The sequence below is a fragment of the Pelecanus crispus genome, chromosome 1, assembly GCF_030463565.1.
Source record: "Pelecanus crispus isolate bPelCri1 chromosome 1, bPelCri1.pri, whole genome shotgun sequence".
Taxonomy (NCBI): domain Eukaryota; kingdom Metazoa; phylum Chordata; class Aves; order Pelecaniformes; family Pelecanidae; genus Pelecanus; species Pelecanus crispus.
Window position 1 is genome coordinate 14,565,473 of NC_134643.1, and position 18,074 is coordinate 14,583,546.

The window sequence follows — 18,074 nt, forward strand, 5'->3', positions numbered from 1 at the left end:
AGGTCCTTTTCAGCCAGGCAGCTTTCCAGCCACTCTTCCCCAAGCCTGGAGCGTTGCATGGGGTTGTTGTGACCCAAGTGCAGGACCCGGCACTTGGCCTTGTTAAACCTCACACAGTTGGCCTCGGCCCATCGGTCCAGCCTGTCCAGGTCCCTCTGCAGGGCCATCCTACCTTCCAGCAGATCGACACTCCCACCCAACCCGGTGTCATCTGCAAACTTACTGAGGGTGCACTCAATTCCCTCATCCAGATCATCGATAAAGATATTGAACAAGACTGGCCCCAAAACAGAGCCCTGGGGAACACTGCTCATGACCAACCACCAACTGGACTTAACTCCATTCACCACTACTCTCTGGGTTTGGCTACCCAACCAGTTTTTTACCCAGCGAAGAGTACGCCCATCCAAGCCATGAGCTGCCAGCTTCCTAAGGAGAATGCTATGGGAGATGAGGTTACTGAGGCTTCTCCTCACTCTGCAGGAATCTACACCTCTTGGATTCTGGTGGCAGGGGTCCAGAGGCATCATCTTTACTGATTATCATCTCAACTGGTAATAGTACCCCTAAGATATCAGCCACCTGATCCAAGCCAGCTAGATCACTGATAATATACAACACCACTCAACCCCTTTTGCTCCTTAAGATATGACCAAACTTTTACTTGTAGAATATAGGGTTAATGATCTGCTTCCCATAACACCATAAGTACTAAGTAGTAGTATTAGTAGTAGTACACTAAATTGTTTCATTTAATATCAATAGAGCTGCTTTCCCATAACAGTTGTAATTAATGGAGTTAATCTTTAATCATTGAGCTTACTATATTTAAAGTATTATACTGCATACCTCAAAATATGCTTTTGTTTTCAAAGAACTCTGGGCCTCTGCATGCCAAGCTTTCATGACAGCATTTAAATATATTTTGGTAAAGATCTGTTGCAGTCTCTTCGCTGCCACTGAAAATATACATCATTATAACCAATTTGAGGACCACAGGTAAGAACAGGTATGTCATTTAAATGCTTTAGATGAATGACTGTCTATAAAATTACATTTCAATAAAATAGCTATTCAGTTCAGCTTGTGTAAGGAAATAAATAACAACTTTCTACAATAGATATAATTAAGACTGTGGCAATAGGATTTCAAATTAGCAGGCAAGGCATAAACATGACATACTATCAATTTATCAGAGTTGTGTATAAGACTTCACTGATCTACAGTTTGATCTACCAAATTATCCAATAATTTCACAGAGCTTGGAGGTGCAAGAAGTATACAGACCTCAGTGAAATAAAATATAATAACAAAACTTTAGTAATGTTTCAGGTGGCATAGAAGTCAAAAGTCATATGAATAAATTCAGTAAAGTGCTAAGTGTTACACCAGTGTTAAACGTACAAAAACAGTAAAGCAGCTTATGAAAGATCATGTGTTCATTATGAAATAACATAAACATTTAAAAAAATTACTTTTAAGAAAAGTTTGGAAGGAATTAAATTTTCTTTAGTCCAGCACAAAAAAAACCCATGGGGAATACTATAACTGTCCTTCTATATGTAAAAGGTGTTACAAATGCAATCGAAATAAAATGCTCTTCTCAGCCACTGAAATAAAAACAAGTGGAAATAAGTGCAATTTTTCTGCAAAAACTTAAGTCATCATTCCAATTTTTTTTTGTCAGGTAACTTTGTAAAAAAAACTGCAATAAGCTACAAAGTGAGCTGAAAGACTCTTCTTACTTGATACTTTCAAGAACACACAGCTGTTTAAGTAGCTTAGCCCTATACAATCCTATCTCATGGACAAGGACTAAGCTTGATTAGTGTGACAATGCAGTCTCCACTATCAAAAGAAGGATTAAAATGTAAATTTTGATATATTTTATACACATTATAGAATCACTTCTATTTTTTTAACAAAAAGCTGTCTTGAAATTCAACTGAAATAAATCATTATAAAGGTACTTTTAAGATCCATTCTTGTTTGGGAAAAAAAAAAATCAGTGTGTCTCAAATCTCGCAAGAGTCTGTTTTCTGTTACCTGAGTCATGCTCAAACACTATGTGTTCTAGGGAACATATTGTATGATATTACTTAATTATACACTTTAATAAGTGTACACTTTACACTTCAATTACAAACTTTAATAACTTTTTAGGCTATATAACCAGCAAGGTACAGAAACTGGAAATATCTGCAAAGCAAATGGCTACAAAATAATATGAAGTCTTCATTGCCCAGAGAAAGAGGGGAGAAAAGCAAAAACTCTCAGGATTGCAAGGGAAGTCCAAACTGCATCTACATTAATTTGCTCTGACTTTCATCAGTCAGGATCCAGCAGCCCACTATCTGCCCCTTTAATTCTTTCTCACAACACACTGTTCACTCTTGAACTTTTTCCACAGATCACTCCTTCATGGGTTGTGCTCATAGTACAGTAGAGTTCTACTATAAGCAGATCCCCAAAGTGATCAAATTTTATTTAAGAAAAAAAGACCCACCTTTTCATTTTTTTAATTCTCTGTCATTCCAGCAACCTTGTTTACAGTGCAATCCCACAAACAGCTATACTGGTACTAGTCAAGAATCAACGAACAGAGTTCGCATAGCCAAGAATGACTGAATGGCGTTTCTCCATACATCAGCTTTGTCATGGAAAGAAATACATTCTGTAACTACGCCCTCTAGACGTCTCCTCTGCTTGTGTGAATTTAAAATTAACAAAGGGTGCCTTGGCTGAAAGTAATATTTAGAAGAGAATATAAAAGCAAGTAACAAAAAAGAATAGGAAGTCTCTGAAAACTGCCTAGGGGAGTCATACATGTCTGAGTCATACATAACTGCCTGAGCTCAAACTCAAAGCTATAGGCAGTGCTTTTGGCCCATTCTTTACCTTTATGAAACTTCTGTCTGGGTGGACTCAGGTTAACAGAGTATATGTTCACAGCTACTGCTGTGTGGAGACTTTTAAAAAAAAACATGCCCACAGGATCTGTGGAACACAAAGTGTCAGGCAGAACGAACAAAGTATTTTTTCTGTCTTCTGACTTTTTTTTATTTTATTTTGATCCTCAGTCCTTCCCCACCTCTCACCACGCATTCCCTCTAACTGAAGCCAAGACTCCAACTCTGTGATCCCTCCTGTTTTATCCCTATCACTGTACTCTTTACCTCCCAGAAAAGCATCCTGACTCACTCCACCCTGTACTTCTGACATACACTCTATTTCCCTAACACCTCCCAAGCCTGCTTCGCATCAGCATCACTGCTCAGTCTTTAGCGAAGAGCACCAGCACCATCTGTCTTAGCAAAGAATACAGGGAAGTGCCTCTCACAGCATTCATGGCATCAAGTTGCCACAGGTCAATCAATTAATGGCATCCTGCAAAAAGATAGCTAGGTAAATTGCTGGACCAAGCATATTTAATTTATACAGCATAATCTTCTTTTATATAACATGTATTTTTTGTCTTATGCAAAGCAGCTATATAGACTTACATGTCATTTTTTCCTTGTGAATCTGCACCCACGTGCTCCACTTCTGCATAATTACTTTTAACATTTGGATGTTATAATGGACTACTGCTAGAGCCATCTTCTGCTTTGCCTTTTCTCTTTTGTTCTTTCTCAGCAGATTATATTTTATCCATGCTCTGAATTTTAAACCAGAATGATTAATTTAATATGGCTCTTGACCTGAATGAAGTAAAATCTATAAAACTCTGCAATTTGCTGTAAAATACAAAACACTGAAGCTCAACAATATAAACTTCTGAATAGAACTGATGTTTGTTATTTATAATTTAAATAACATATGCATTGATAATATTTTTCAGTACTAATTCATTCACTCATTTTAATAAAATTTCTACTTGTTCTTAATAGTCTACAGTATCGAGCAATAAAAAATTGCTTGCTTCCACCATCTGACTCCTGCTGCTGCCAGCTATACTTTAATGTACGGATCTATATTTATGGAAGGACATTTGAATGTTTATACAAAATAATTTGAAAGTGCTAGATGCATGCATTTACCTAAGTGCTATTTACATTTTCTTGGCAATACAAATAAAAATTAATATAATAGAATACAAATTCAATGTATATCTTAACAATTTTAACCTTTGGTAAAAATCCCATTTCTCTTCTAAGCTAAGTACTAAGAAATAATTAGATTCAGAACAAAAAATGTATTTCAAATGAATCATATGTCACTGATATATTAAAATACACTATCTCTCCATATCTGATTTGCTGGAAAAACTGCTGAATAAATTAGACTTTCAGTTGCCAAAATCTCTCATTTAAAATAATAATAATAAAAAATTCATTTCATATAGTTGGGAGCAATTATAAATGGAACATTCTACTGTTCCAGACCAACTTCTATGATAATAAAACAAAACTGTTAGCTCAGACAATCTTCAAAATGTTGCTGTAAAGGAAAAAGGAATAATCTTCCATGTCACTGGTGTACAAGGCAAAAAGAAAAAAAAAAAATTCACTTGTAGCAAGGAAGACTCAGGTATTAGGATAATATTTCTAGTAGGAAGGATTATGGAGTATTGGAATAAACTGCCTGCAGAGATTGTCATGTCTCCAACACCTGTGATTTTTAAGATGGCTAAAAACAGCCCAGATAAATGTTCACCAAGGCTAACCACAGGATAGCTTGAAAATCTTCACCTCCCTACTGATTCTGTGATTCTTAGTAAGGATTTACAACAGTGTTCCTAACAGAGTTGTACGTCCTATATAATTAGCATTGTATGCTTTTCAAAACAAAATATCCCAAACTTATCTATCCTAAATAGAGAATAATTAAATTTTGATACACGTTTATAACAAAGAAAGCAGTGAACATGTTTATTTATTGTGATTATCATATTTTAAAACATATCTCTGTACTATCCCCATTTTTAAAAGGAGAAGTTGGATTATATAAAGTATGAGTTACCTAATCCCAAGCATAAAGGCAGCCAAAGAAAGAGCAGAAGAGAACCCAGATATTTTATTTTCAGACCCAAACACAAATTATCCTTTTATACCTGTGTATACTACCATATTCCTGGCAAACAGAGCTGATTAAAGTACCCAAACGTCAAAGGACTTTGTTCAGGTCTGGAACAGGTAGAAACTCAAAACTGGCTAGTTTTAACATAGAATAACATTGCTGAAGAAAAATAAAGCCAAATATAAGTTTCTAATCTCTCTTCACATTGTTCTGTTAAAATGAAAACTTCTTCCTCCCCGAAAGGAACTACATAAATATTCCTTTGGTAAAAGATTTTTCCTAAGATGTTCCTGAGGTATATGTAAAATGCATATACTTACCCAAAATACAGCTTCATTAAGTTTCTGCTGTAAAAGTTCCATGCTTTGGCACACAATTTTTGAGTCATCTAAACGAATAATTTATGACATCAGTACACAAAACAGTGCTGTATTATGAATACTTAAAAATCAGACAAAAATATGAAATCTTGTACTTCCCTTATCAATTGGTGCAAATTAAAGTATCTATTTTAAAGACACAAATGTTCAAGTATAATTTTCTGTGTGTAGTTAGAAGTACTTTGCTACCAAATTACACCTCTGTTTTTACACACAGAAGTTAAAGCTAAATTAGCATACAAACCAGAACTAATACACCTACTTGAGGGAAAGCTCAATAACTGAAATTCATTCTTTCACCCCTCATATCCACTCTTTTATTGATCACCTGTATCCAGCAATTAAGCATATTAAACAAATACTTTAGTTACTCTTTGCAAAAGTCTTTTCATGAGTCATTGCTATGTAAACCATTTACCACATGATTCTAACTCATCGGTATTTTAATAATTCTGTTTGAACTTCTACAAAATCAAAATTGTGTATGACTACGGGCTAAGAATATCCCTGTAAAAGAAAATATGGTCTTTTGAATGTGCAAATAGCAATTGGGCCTCAGAAAATACTATTTTTTATCTCATTTATTGTCCTTACTCCTAAGAAAATCAGTAAAACCCAAATGTTTATCTCCTTATTGCTTTATGTACAATAATACTGCATTTAACTGTAACTATTAATTGTTAGCATCGATACCACTTTCCAAGATTTATTGCTTCAAGTGTAATCAGCCTAAGTAAAACTAAATAATGCATAGAAAAAACATGCTATTGAAACTAGATTCATATTTATGTGGAACTCATTTAAATTATGACCAAATATAAAACAGGAACTATTTGTTCCCTACCATACACCTAGATGCTATGCTCACCTCTGATGACGTTAGTTTTTAGATACAAATCGGTATCAGTGGGAAGAAATGCAAAGTATCATATTCCTCACATTAGCTATTGAAGAGTAACATGAGAAAACTTAAAAACAGAATATGAGTATTCTGTATTAGAAGATTTGTTCACAGCATAGAGTTAACACAAATGTTCAATGTTTTTTACCAGTTGTTCTCCATCTAGTCCAAAAACAGTGTTCAGGTAAGTTTCTGAAATCCTCTTTAATTTTGGGTGTAAAGACAGATCAATACACATATACCTTTAAAAGAGAAGTAAAATACATTAACCTTATTAGTATCCCCAAAAGAAAATGCACATTTTCTCTCTACCTAATAGATTATAGTTAGATGTTATGGTATTATAAAGTTATTATTGAAAGATTAAGACCTATATCACTTACATTACAAATACCTATAGCAGCCATTTTTAAAACGTGTACAAAATATGAAAACAATTTTTCATGTTTCATTGCTACTCTTAGAGCTATGTTGAAAAACTGTGTACATCAGATCTTAATACATGTCATGTAATCTTGGACATTTCCTGTCAGATTATACTACTTCATTTCTCATCTTAATACTGACTGAACAGCCATTTCAAATTTTCAGTACTTGAAGCAACGTTTCCTGCTGTTGCAGATAGGCGTGCCATGTCTAGGTAGGTACACTAGGGGTTTTTTCATTAAAAAAAGAGAAGACACACTGCAGGAGCCAAATAAATCAAATGAGACTATGCTGCATTATACTTCCATGAAAAATATGGAAATAAAAAGTATTTACCAGAGGGCCAAAATTAAAAGATAAATCAAGTCAGTTTTCAACTTCTAGGAAAGACATCATAAATAAAGTAAACAATAAAACCTCATTGTTATGGTTCAGGCTGTTGGTGTACCTTGTGACATGAGGAATTGTGTTACCCCACAGAGAACCCCAGGGAAAGGACACAATAAGGGCACAAATCTGCATCACCCACTGTAATGATTTTATCTGCTACCACAATGTACTGAAGTCAGTCTATGAGTGCATGCAGAGTGGTTAGGGCTCCAGACAACTCCTGAGATCTCTGCTTGAGTGGGCCCAAAGATTAAGGCTTTCTTATCCACCTCCTACTGAAAACTTCAACCAGAAGTGACAATTGCACAGAATATAAAAGCGAGGTAAGTACCTCCCCGGCTAGCCCTTTGAAATTACAGCTTCTTCACATTGCAAAAGATGCCTATTTTCCTAGCATTAACCATTACTTTGTCCATTATACTCCCTTTCCCTCCTTTTTCCAACTCTCATTCTCTAAGTTTTTCTAGCTCCCATCTAAATAGATCAGTAGCGTCTTTTGGGGTCAGTTTTAATCCAGTGATGAATACTGCAATTTTCTGACAATGATGAGGCTTTTTACAGAACTCAGTTTCTCAACAGAACAGTCCCTTACTAAAAAGTTGTACCAGTGACAGCACACCTATTTAACCTGAATTCTAAAAAATTATACTGTATAGACTTTACATGTAACACAGAATTTAACTCATATTGAATTAACACTTTCCATCTCCTTCCTGTACAAAGTTCCTTCCTTCCCCAGCAGAGTTTTTGCCTCCAGGCATCCTTATTGTTACGAAATTTTGTTCATTTTTTTTCTTATCGTCTTATTCCCTCACACTACAATCTCAGCAGAAGCTTTTCTCAATATTTAAAGATTTCTTCCAGCTTAATCCTGATGACATCCTAAAACATCAGGCTTGATTATTGCACAGCTGTGACACCTACAAATGAAACTGCATTCTTGGATGAAGTAGAGCAAGTTAAAAAGAGGGTACTCCATCTTAGCGATGGACATGCTTCTTGCACTTCCCTCTGCACCAGCTGAAGTTTTTTTTCCTGATATTCAAAACCTTCAATGGAACAGAATTTATAAACCTCAAAGATGGCATATTTACTAAACCCAACTATTCTTGAAACACACCTGAACCATGAAATCACTTAATTATATGTGCAAGTTAAAGCAGGAGAGTAAGTAACTTTCACAGGAGCTGCATCAACAGTAATGAACATGCTTCAAAAAAAGGTAAGAACATATGATCTCACAATTTTCAAAACTAATGCAAAACTCTGCATCTTGTTTTCTGCACAGTAAGCTAAGAATACACATACACACTTTCTTTTGTCAGGTACAGACTAAGTATAAATTAATCAAGGGCTTTTTTTTTCTAACGGTGGGCAAAAAGCACTAACAAGTCTGAGAAAAAGCACTTGCTGTGAAACATATGTTTAAAAATTCAGATGGCATTTTTAGCGTGTAGAAGTTGCACATCTTTTAGAGTGTTTTAAACAACACACAGAGAAGAGAAAAAATGAGAAATACTACAATTAATGATTTAGTCCTTGAAGGCCACATCCGTGGTTCATATAGGTAAATCTACCGTGGACAGCAATGAAGTTATAACAAGTAACACTACCTCAGTTTTGATTACCACAAAAGTAAGGGTTTAATATATTAACTAAACAAAGAGGAGCATATTCGTTAGATATTCTGTAGACAAAAAACCCATAGATATCAAAAGAAAAATATTTTCTATGTTTTTAGAAGATACTGTCTTACAGTATTTGCAATATTATATGCCTAATATTTGCAAAAAAAGCAATATTAACATTTAACTTGCAGTCTACACAGTAGATGCTGTGCCATTCACATATTTTAAAAGTGCAAGTTCAACATTATTAACCACATAGCACACACACAAACATTTAGTATGTACCATAAGACAGCATCTAATCCCTTTTCCATTATTTCTCTGAGCTTTTCTTCTAAAAAGGCAAGTGGATCTTCTGGACGCATAACAATTACACCACAAAGCAGCACCTGCAAAAAGAAACTGCAAATTAATGCCTTTGTGTTAACAGCAAAGTAGCATCTAGGTATGAAACTGTTAAAATAAACACAAGTTTACCAGCATCTTTTAAAATACTGTGAAACAGAGGCATTTCTTTTTATCACTTACCTTCCCTTTCATTCAATTTTTAAAGGTAATATTGCATGTATCAGCATATTTCAATTGCTAGACTTCAAAGCACTGGGTTTAAGATAGTAATAAAATCTGTGGTATTTCTTCAACAATTCCTACAATGAATTTCATTGTTTTTAATGTGCATTAAAGAAAGAATACATAGAAGATTGGATAATTTTATTTACTTAATGAAAAACAGAATTTAAACAAGATTAATCCTGTGTAGTAAAGAGTATGTTGAATGGGAAGCATGACCAGAAATTAATCTTGTAACATGTATTGAAAACAAAATGCAGTTTAAAAGAAGATTTGCTTTTCAGGGCTGTCTTATCACACTACTTTGAATTATCTTTTAGTAATAATGCACAATAACAGATGAACCATCTTTCTCATTTGTCCTTTAGCTGTCTCCAGCTAAATGACACAGATCATTTATTTTTGGATTGTGAGCTCACATACAGCAAGAACATCCAAAGTATAAAAGATTAAAAATTTTTAAAAGTGTATCAGCAAACTGCAGTTATTTAAGTGAATATTTAGTGGAAACGATAAACTAGAAGTTTTTATGCCTGGTTAAAATTTCAAAACGTGACTGTGCATCTTTAACTAGACATTAATCTACATTTGGCATGCCAGGAGGACGAGATGTCATCCAAAGGGACCTGGACAAGCTGGAGAGGTGGGTCTGTGCGAACGTCATGAGGGTCAACAAGGCCAAGTGCAAGGTCCTGCACCTGGGACGGGGCAACCCCCAATATCAATACAGGCTGGGGGGTGAAGGGATTGAGAGCAGCCCTGCCAAGAAGCACTTGGGGGTGCTGGTGGATGAAAAGCTGGACATGAGCCGGCAATGTGCGCTTGCAGCCCAGAAAGCCAACCGTATCCTGGGCTGCATCACAAGAAGCGTGGCCAGCAGGTCGAGGGAGGGGATTCTGCCCCTTTGCTCTGCTCTGGTGAGACCCCACCTGGAGCGCTGCGTCCAGCTCTGGGGCCCTCAGCACAAGAAGGACATGGACCTGCTGGAGCGGGTCCAGAAGAGGGCCACCAAAATGATCCGAGGGCTGGAGCACCTCTCCTATGAGGCCAGGCTGAGGGAGTTGGGGTTGTTCAGCCTGGAGAAGAGAAGGCTGCGAGGAGACCTTATTGAGGCCTTTCAGTATTTAAAGGGGGCCTACAGGAAGGATGGGGAGAATCTTTTTACCAAGGCCTGTTGTGACAGGACAAGGAATAATGGATTTAAACTAAAGAAGAATAGATTTAGACTAGACATAAGAAAGAAATTTTTTACACTGAGGGTGGTGAAGCACTGGAACAGGTTGCCCAGAGAGGTAGTGGAGTCCCCATCCCTACAAACATTCAAGGACAGGTTGGACGGGGCTCTGAGCAACCTGATGTGGTTAAAGCTGTCCCTGCTCACTGCAGGGGGGTTGGGCTGGATGACCTCTAAAGGTCCCTTCCAACCCAAAGCATTCCATGATTCTATGATTCTATGATTAATGCAAAAGATGCTGCCCTGGGACACACTCTGTCAAAAAGAAACCAGCTTTTATTAGTTATCACAAAACCAACATCTGAGGTTTTAGATTTTCTTCCAGCTCTGACACTTTGAGAACTGTTTTTCTTCGCCTCTGCCCAGTTCACTACCACCATTCTCCATGGTGCACACCTAAATTTTGCCATTTAGAGTCTGCTCTAGCTTCTATAAGCTAATCACCAAAATTCTGACTATGCAATCTCAGCATCCACTTATGTTTAATTTTCCCAAACCATGGCATTTCACCTATGCACTCAGTGGGTAGAACTTCTTTCTTCATTTTCTAACATCCATATTGATACTGACTTGTTATTACTGTAATACAACCAATCTATACTGAATTATATATACTGAAATAAAACTGAATTTTAAAACCAGGAAATATCTGAAGCAACTGCTACATGTTTGATGGATCGAGACAATGCAAGAATACAATGGTTTACTCACTGTACAAACTCAAATGATGCAATACTACTTTCCTTTCAAGACATGGCTTCTTGCTATTATGAAGTTAATGTGGAGCATGTGCTTGAATCCTTTTAGGAAGCATGGTGGGAGGACAAGGGAAAAGAGGAAGGCTCTAACTCAAAACCATGCTATGGATATGGAGCAAAAGCCATGCACAACATAGAGGCAAGAAAAGGCACCCTGTCAAGTGGGCCCTCAGTCCGTAGAGGCAGAGAGCAGGGCAGGCAGGTAGAGGGAGCAGCCTGGGAACTTTTGCATGCTAGAGAGGCCTTCCACATGCTAATCTGAATACTATGTAGAAACAGAATCAGACAATTATGTAAATTGGAAGGGATCTCTGGGGGTTGTTGAACAGAAGCTGTAGATGCCCCATCACTGGAAGTGTTCGAAGTCAGGCTGGACAGGACTTTAAGCAACCTGATCTAGTGAAAGATGTCCCTGCCCATGGTGATTGGGCTAGACTATCTTTGAAGGTTCCTTCCAACCCAAACCATTCTATGATTCCATGAGTCTATGATTCTAAGTAAACACCAATATGAAAAGGCAAAAAAAATATTTCTTTATGCATAGACACAACGAAAGGCAACTGTCTTCAGTTTAGACACCTTGTGTATTTATAACACTAATCAACACACTGATTCCAACCTTGGCATCTCTTCAATCTTCTTAACAAAAATGAATTTGCAAGGTATACCTTGATGGTTGACTATATTAAGAAAATATTATAAATCCATCACTTATAATTTTAAATAATGAAAAAGAATATAATTCTAAATAATATACAGGCAGTTAAATGGCTTTCATCACAAATTTTCCTGTGGACTGATTGCCCAAAGCCAATCCCAATGTTGGTCGGCTACTCCCTCTGCTGGATTAAACAAGTACGTGTCTGCCACATGAATGCCATTTTTTACTATTTCAAGTTTTGTCTACCGTTTACTTCCCTCCCCCCTTTTTCAAACAAACATAATCAACTTTTTTTTTTCCTTTGGATATTCTGAAAGGTCTCCAACACAGGAAATTCAAACTGTTCAACTAGATACTAGAATGCAAGGCCTCCATTTAGCATTTGAGAATTCCTTTATAAAACTTAAATAAGGAAGGAATTGTAACACCTGGTCTTGCAATCCTCATTCAGGTACTCTTCAGTGATGCTTGGGCCAGGTGTAAAACTGAAAACAATTAAGCTGAATCTGTACAAGTCTGGCTATTTCTATTAGACTTCTACAAGATTCTCAACAATCTGAAAGCATCCATCTACAATTTTTCTCAACTGTTAAACAACTAAAAGTATACTCCTACATCAAATGACCATTAGTTACATATCATCACAACCCCCAGACAGACAACCACCTAACAAGTATTAAATAAAAAAAAAAAAATTCAACAAAACTGCTACAGTGTAACTAAATTATCAGGCTAGAATTAAATATTTAGGTCAGTTTTTATATGAACTGCTTCTATTCAGCAATCTGAAAAAGCTGTTAAAAAGTTCACAAAGGAGAAGTCCCAAAATCGTGCAGCATTCAGTTTAAAGCTCAGTAATGGAAGAACCATTTTTAGCCTCCCTTCCTGTGTACATTTAGCAACTGTTAAAAATACATTCATACCTACATATATATATTCTTATTCCTTATTCATGTGTGAAAGAGAGCTATTGAGAATCAGCATATTTGTCACCTGAATAAAATATTTGATACTGATATCCAACAAGTTTTACACACTCTTCAGCTATAACATTTTTTTGTCATTGAAATGAGCTCAGTACACAGAGCAATAGTTCTGTTCATGTTAACAGATATTTTCTAAATAGTAACTTCCATTTATTTCCAACACCAAATAGACAGCATGACTGGGTGGCATGGATGATGACTATCAGCTGTACCTTAGAAAATATTCCCTAAGAGGACTAAGAAACATCCATGTCTTGCCCATGAAGTTTTCCAAAGCAAAAAGTTTCAAGATCTAAGTTCTATGCCTCAAAAATCAGGTAATCTAAACACAATGTATTAATTTTTACTAAAAATTCTTAACAGTGGTGTATTTTCATAATTTTCTCTTACTCCTAGTCCTGGCCAAATCAACAGCATCTACCCAACAGTAATTTGTTAGAGATATAACAAGCTTTAAACTTAATGATTCTCCCAAACCCCATAAGCTATCCAGAATCAGTAGATGCCATTTGGTGTAGTTTTGTTAACAACTCCTGTTGTTCTCTTGCAAACCCTGGTAATGTGCAGTGCTTTTCCAGAAGCACCTACTAAAATCAAGAGACTGTATGTCTCCCTGTTCACAATCAAAAAATGAATTAAATAGGTTCCACAAAGACTCTCTTTCCTGTGAAGCTTGGATAAAAGCCCTTGACCATGGCTGGTTTTGATGTGTTGTGACTACTGCCTTTCCCTGCTCACCAATAACGACCTTACTGTGTCTTTGTGTTTTTTGTGCCCATTTGTGTTTCTTATGTCCATTTGCTGACTCACCATGAGCTTATAAGGCACTTGGGCAGAGAACCTTTTGATAAAAGTACAGCACCTAGCACAACATGATATCCTCAGTCATTACTTAGGTTTCTAAGCATTACGATGATGATGACTATTACAAGAAGTAGTATGTGAGATCAATATACCAAAAAAATTGCCAAGAAAGATATGAATTTTGTTATCTTGATTTGTTGCTACAAATGTGTGTTATTTCCCAGCCTCATACTTCCAGTGCTGAAGATGTGCTGTTCACTGTATATTCAAATTATATCAACATCTGTACATTTTAGCTATTCCATAACACCTTGCTTAAATGTTAATGCAGTGTTATAAATATTAAATATCATTATTTCATGTCTACCTGCAATAAGAGACTACACCCTAAAACCAGATGCCTTTTGCAAAGACAGTAAAAGCCTGCCATCCCCAGGAGGCGTTCTAGCAAGGTGGGCAGCAGCCCAAAGCAGCCAATTAACAGTGGTAAAACCGATGCAAAACTGTGACAAAACAGTTGTCCACTTTGTCTCTTCTGGGGACCCAGAAAGTCTGGACTGTTGCTGCTATTCCCGTGAGGGGAAGAGGAGGAAAAGAGGAAGGTGTGCGAAACACATAATGAGGCCAGGACTGGCCATGAGCTTCAGCCTTCCGCTAACCCAGAGTAGAAAGCCTGGCTTCTCTCAAAGGCTTCTCTCTTCCAGCCACAACCCCATTCCTCTTCCTACCACTTTACCCATTTAACCCTCATGGCAGAATTCATTCGGGTCATACGGCAGAAAAATCTTAAGCCAGCTCTGCATCCATATTTACTTTTAACATTGTAAGAATACAGCTACTAGCAACAGTGAAAGTCGTCATACGCATAGTGTTTGCAGGATTACAGTTTGCCTGACTTTTTATGGATACTGTTTAAAAGTAAATCTGGATGAGAACTGAAAGAGAGAAATCAGAAAGGAATGAAAGACTCAGACGCAGCAGGGAATCCCAAATTATTTGGACACAATTATTTGGACTCCAACTGCATTTGGGCCATATCCAAACCACAACCTAATCATAGAAAGACTTAAGCAAATGGCCATTTTAGAACTCTATATCCTTGATTTTCAGAATACGTGTATAAATGTTCATAGGTCTCGGCTTAGCTTTGATGTTCCTTAATACAGGGACCAGTATCATCTCATTTATCTTCACACCAAGCGTTTGTAACTTCATAAAGAAATTAAAATGTAATAAAATGAAATAAGAAATATGGCTAGATATCAGCAAGCACCAACCTCGAAGAAACAAGAAAAAAATAATAAAAAGATCTCACACAGGCTAATTTCTAACCGGTTTTCTTTTAAGAAACTCCCTTTAATCTTAATTCTGTCATTTTTAGTTTATTAACTTAATGCCAGTGTTGCTATAAAGGTATTTATAACCTTTGCTTGGAAATGTAAATATGAGCTATTTTTCAAGTGCTGAATCTCACACAGATACATCTTATCTTTTGTTTCCCTGTGCTTAAAAAAACAGAATTATCAAGAGACAGGCTCTCGGGAGAGGTACTCAGTCTGCGTGGCAGTGCTGCTCTATAATTACTCTAATTGGCTCAAGATTTCTTTATTAATGTTCCCATGGAAATCCTGGCTGTAATAGCTGCTTGCAAATGGGGCCTATTTTTGGTAGCTTAAAAGTATCAGGATGTCTCTTAAACTTGTATTTGTGCATCGTGCCTTTCTTTGTTTCAAGGAAACTGAAAAACAGTTGCTGCAGATTTTGAAACAGGCAGAGGTGGATGTGACAAGCGGGGAGGAAACTAAAGAAATACAGAGAATCGGGTCAAAATCCTAAAGGCAAACCCACCAACTTTCCCCCCCTCCCCTGCCCGGTCCTTCAACAAACAGTTTTACTCTCCAACATTTCATGGAAGTCTATTTACTCCCGGGCCAATAAATATCTAATGCACCGGTATCTGAAACGCGGTCCGCCGCCACCTTTACCTTTGACAGGCCATTAAAAACCACAGGTTGCACCCGCAGTGCTCAAAAAGGAGGGAAGTATCCAGCTGAAATCTAGAGGTACGTCTGTAATTAAAACTGAAGGACTTAAGCAAACCTAGGGCTGGCCACGGCCGCGGGGCCCAACGAGCCGGCCGGGGGGCACCGCCGAGGGCAGGGGCGGCCCTTCGCGGGGGGCCGCCTCCCCCCACGGGTGCTACCGGGGGCGTCTGCGGTGCCACCGGCTGCGGTGGGGGCCAGGCTGGGGGCAGCCAGGGCGACGGCCCGGGTTGGGGGGGGGGGCAGGGACGGCCGAGACGCCGTCGGCGCAGGCCGGCCCCGCCGCGCTCCGGCCGCCCCTTCCCCGCTGCCCGCCCGGGGCCGGGGGCAGGCGGTGGCTGGGGGTCCCAGCGGGCGGGGAGGCGGCCGCGTCTCGCCGCTCGCTGTAGCGGGGGACGGCGACGCGTCGGCCGCCCGCCTGCCTTCGCGGGGCCCGCCGCCGTTACCTCGTAGACGTCGAGGAGGCTGTGGCGGCTGAAGTAAGCTCGGAGCTCGGGGCTGGCGGTCCCGAGGGACGCCATGGCGGCGCTGGGCCCAGCTGCGGCGGCGGCGGTCGCCTAGCAACGGGCCGGCGGCCTGAAGCTGCCCGGGCCGAGGTGCCCCGCGGTCCGCGCCGCCGCCCCCGCGTCCACCCCGGCCCGCTCCCCGCTCCCCCGCCGAGCGGGGCATGGAGCGGCAGAAAGGCCCCCCGTGTGCCGAGGGGCCGAGAGCGCAGCATCTACCAGCGCTCCGGGGTTTCCTTGCCGGTGCCCCGGCTCTTGCCCCCCCTCCCCGGCCTGATCTGCAGCCGAGCTCAGCGCTACCGCTGCTCGCTGCTGCCGCTGCCTGCGTGCCCGCGGAGGTCCGGCGCGCCTGCAGGCCTCGGGGGCGCGGGGGGCAGCCAAGATGGCAGCCGGGGACCGCGGCCTCGCCGTCTGCGGGAAGCCCACAAGCACCGACAGCACGAGCTGGGAGGGGTCGGGCAGCAGGTGTACGCACCCCCAGGGCAGATGTTTTCAGCGTATGTATTTTTAATATGGCCCTGCGTTCTGTTAAAACTTTAAATAGATTTTTTTTTTTTTAGGGGTGTCGTGTGTGGTCTAATTCATGTCTTTATAAATCATAGAATCACAGAATGCTTTGGGTTGGAAGGCACCTTTAGAGGCCATCCAGCCCAACCCCCCTGCAGCGATCAGGGACAGCTTTAACCAGATCAGGGTGCTCAAAGCCCCGTCCAGCCTGACCTGGAATGTTGCCAGGGATGGGGCCTCCACTGCCTCTCTGGGCAACCTGTGCCAGTGCTTCACCACCCTCAGTGTAAAACATTTCTTCCTTAAATCCAGTCTAAATCTATCCTCCTTTAGTTTAAAACCATTATTCCTTGTCCTGTCACAACAGGCCTTGGTAAAAAGATTCTCCCCACCCTTCCTGTAGGCCCCCTTTAAGTACTGGAAGGCCGCAATAAGGTCTCCTTGCAGCCTTCTCTTCTCCAGGCTGAACAACCCCAACTCCCTCAGCCTGTCCTCACAGGAGAGGTGCTCCAGCCCTCGGATCATTTGGTGGCCCTCCTCTGGACCCGCTCCAACAGGTCCATGTCCTTCTTGTGCTGAGGGCCCCAGAGCTGGACGCAGCGCTCCAGGTGAGGTCTCACCAGAGCAGAGCAGAGGGGCAGAATCCCCTCCCTCGACCTGCTGGCCACGCTTCTTGTGATGCAGCCCAGGATACGGTTGGCTTTCTGGGCTGCAAGCGCACATTGCCGGCTCATGTCCAGCTTTTCATCCACCAGTACCCCCAAGTGCTTCTTGGCAGGGCTGCTCTCAATCCCTTCACCCCCCAGCCTGTATTGATATTGGGGGTTGCCCCGTCCCAGGTGCAGGACCTTGCACTTGGCCTTGTTGACCCTCATGAGGTTCACACAGGCCCACCTCTCCAGCTTATCCAGGTCCCTTTGGATGGTATCTCATCCTCCTGGCGTGTCAACGGCACCACTCAGCTTGGTGTCACCTGCAAAGAAAATAAATAGCTTGGTAGCTATAAAGAAGCGCGGCTTTTTCTCCTCCCAGGTTCCTGGCTGCAGCAGCCCCCCCAGCGGGGCAGCCCCCCTCGGTGCGTGCCGCAGGCGCCCAGGCCGCGCCTTCTTCCCGCGTTAGAACCGCGGCTGCACCGCCCCGCCCCGCCCCGCCCCGCCGCTGCCCGCGCCTGCGCCTCGCTGCCCCGCGGCCGAGAAGCGGGGCCGGAGCGGAGCCGCGCCGGAGGGGGCGGTGGCTTCCGCGGGCGGGCGGCGCGGCCGGGGGGG

General features: G+C 40.5%; 1 protein-coding gene across 1 annotated transcript in view; it reads right to left on the reverse strand.

Moving 5' to 3' along the window:
• Positions 1-16,320, reverse strand: part of FBXL13 (F-box and leucine rich repeat protein 13) — a 97,432-nt gene extending 81,112 nt beyond the window's left edge. Inside the window, exons 1-6 of the mRNA XM_075717000.1 lie at positions 16,246-16,320; positions 9,030-9,133; positions 6,449-6,542; positions 5,340-5,407; positions 3,504-3,658; positions 850-959 (exon numbers count right to left, since the gene is read on the reverse strand). Of these exons, the coding sequence (XP_075573115.1) occupies positions 850-959; positions 3,504-3,658; positions 5,340-5,407; positions 6,449-6,542; positions 9,030-9,133; positions 16,246-16,320 (606 nt within the window). The remainder of the gene's footprint in view (positions 1-849; positions 960-3,503; positions 3,659-5,339; positions 5,408-6,448; positions 6,543-9,029; positions 9,134-16,245) is intronic.
• Between the last annotated feature and the right edge of the window lie 1,754 nt (positions 16,321-18,074).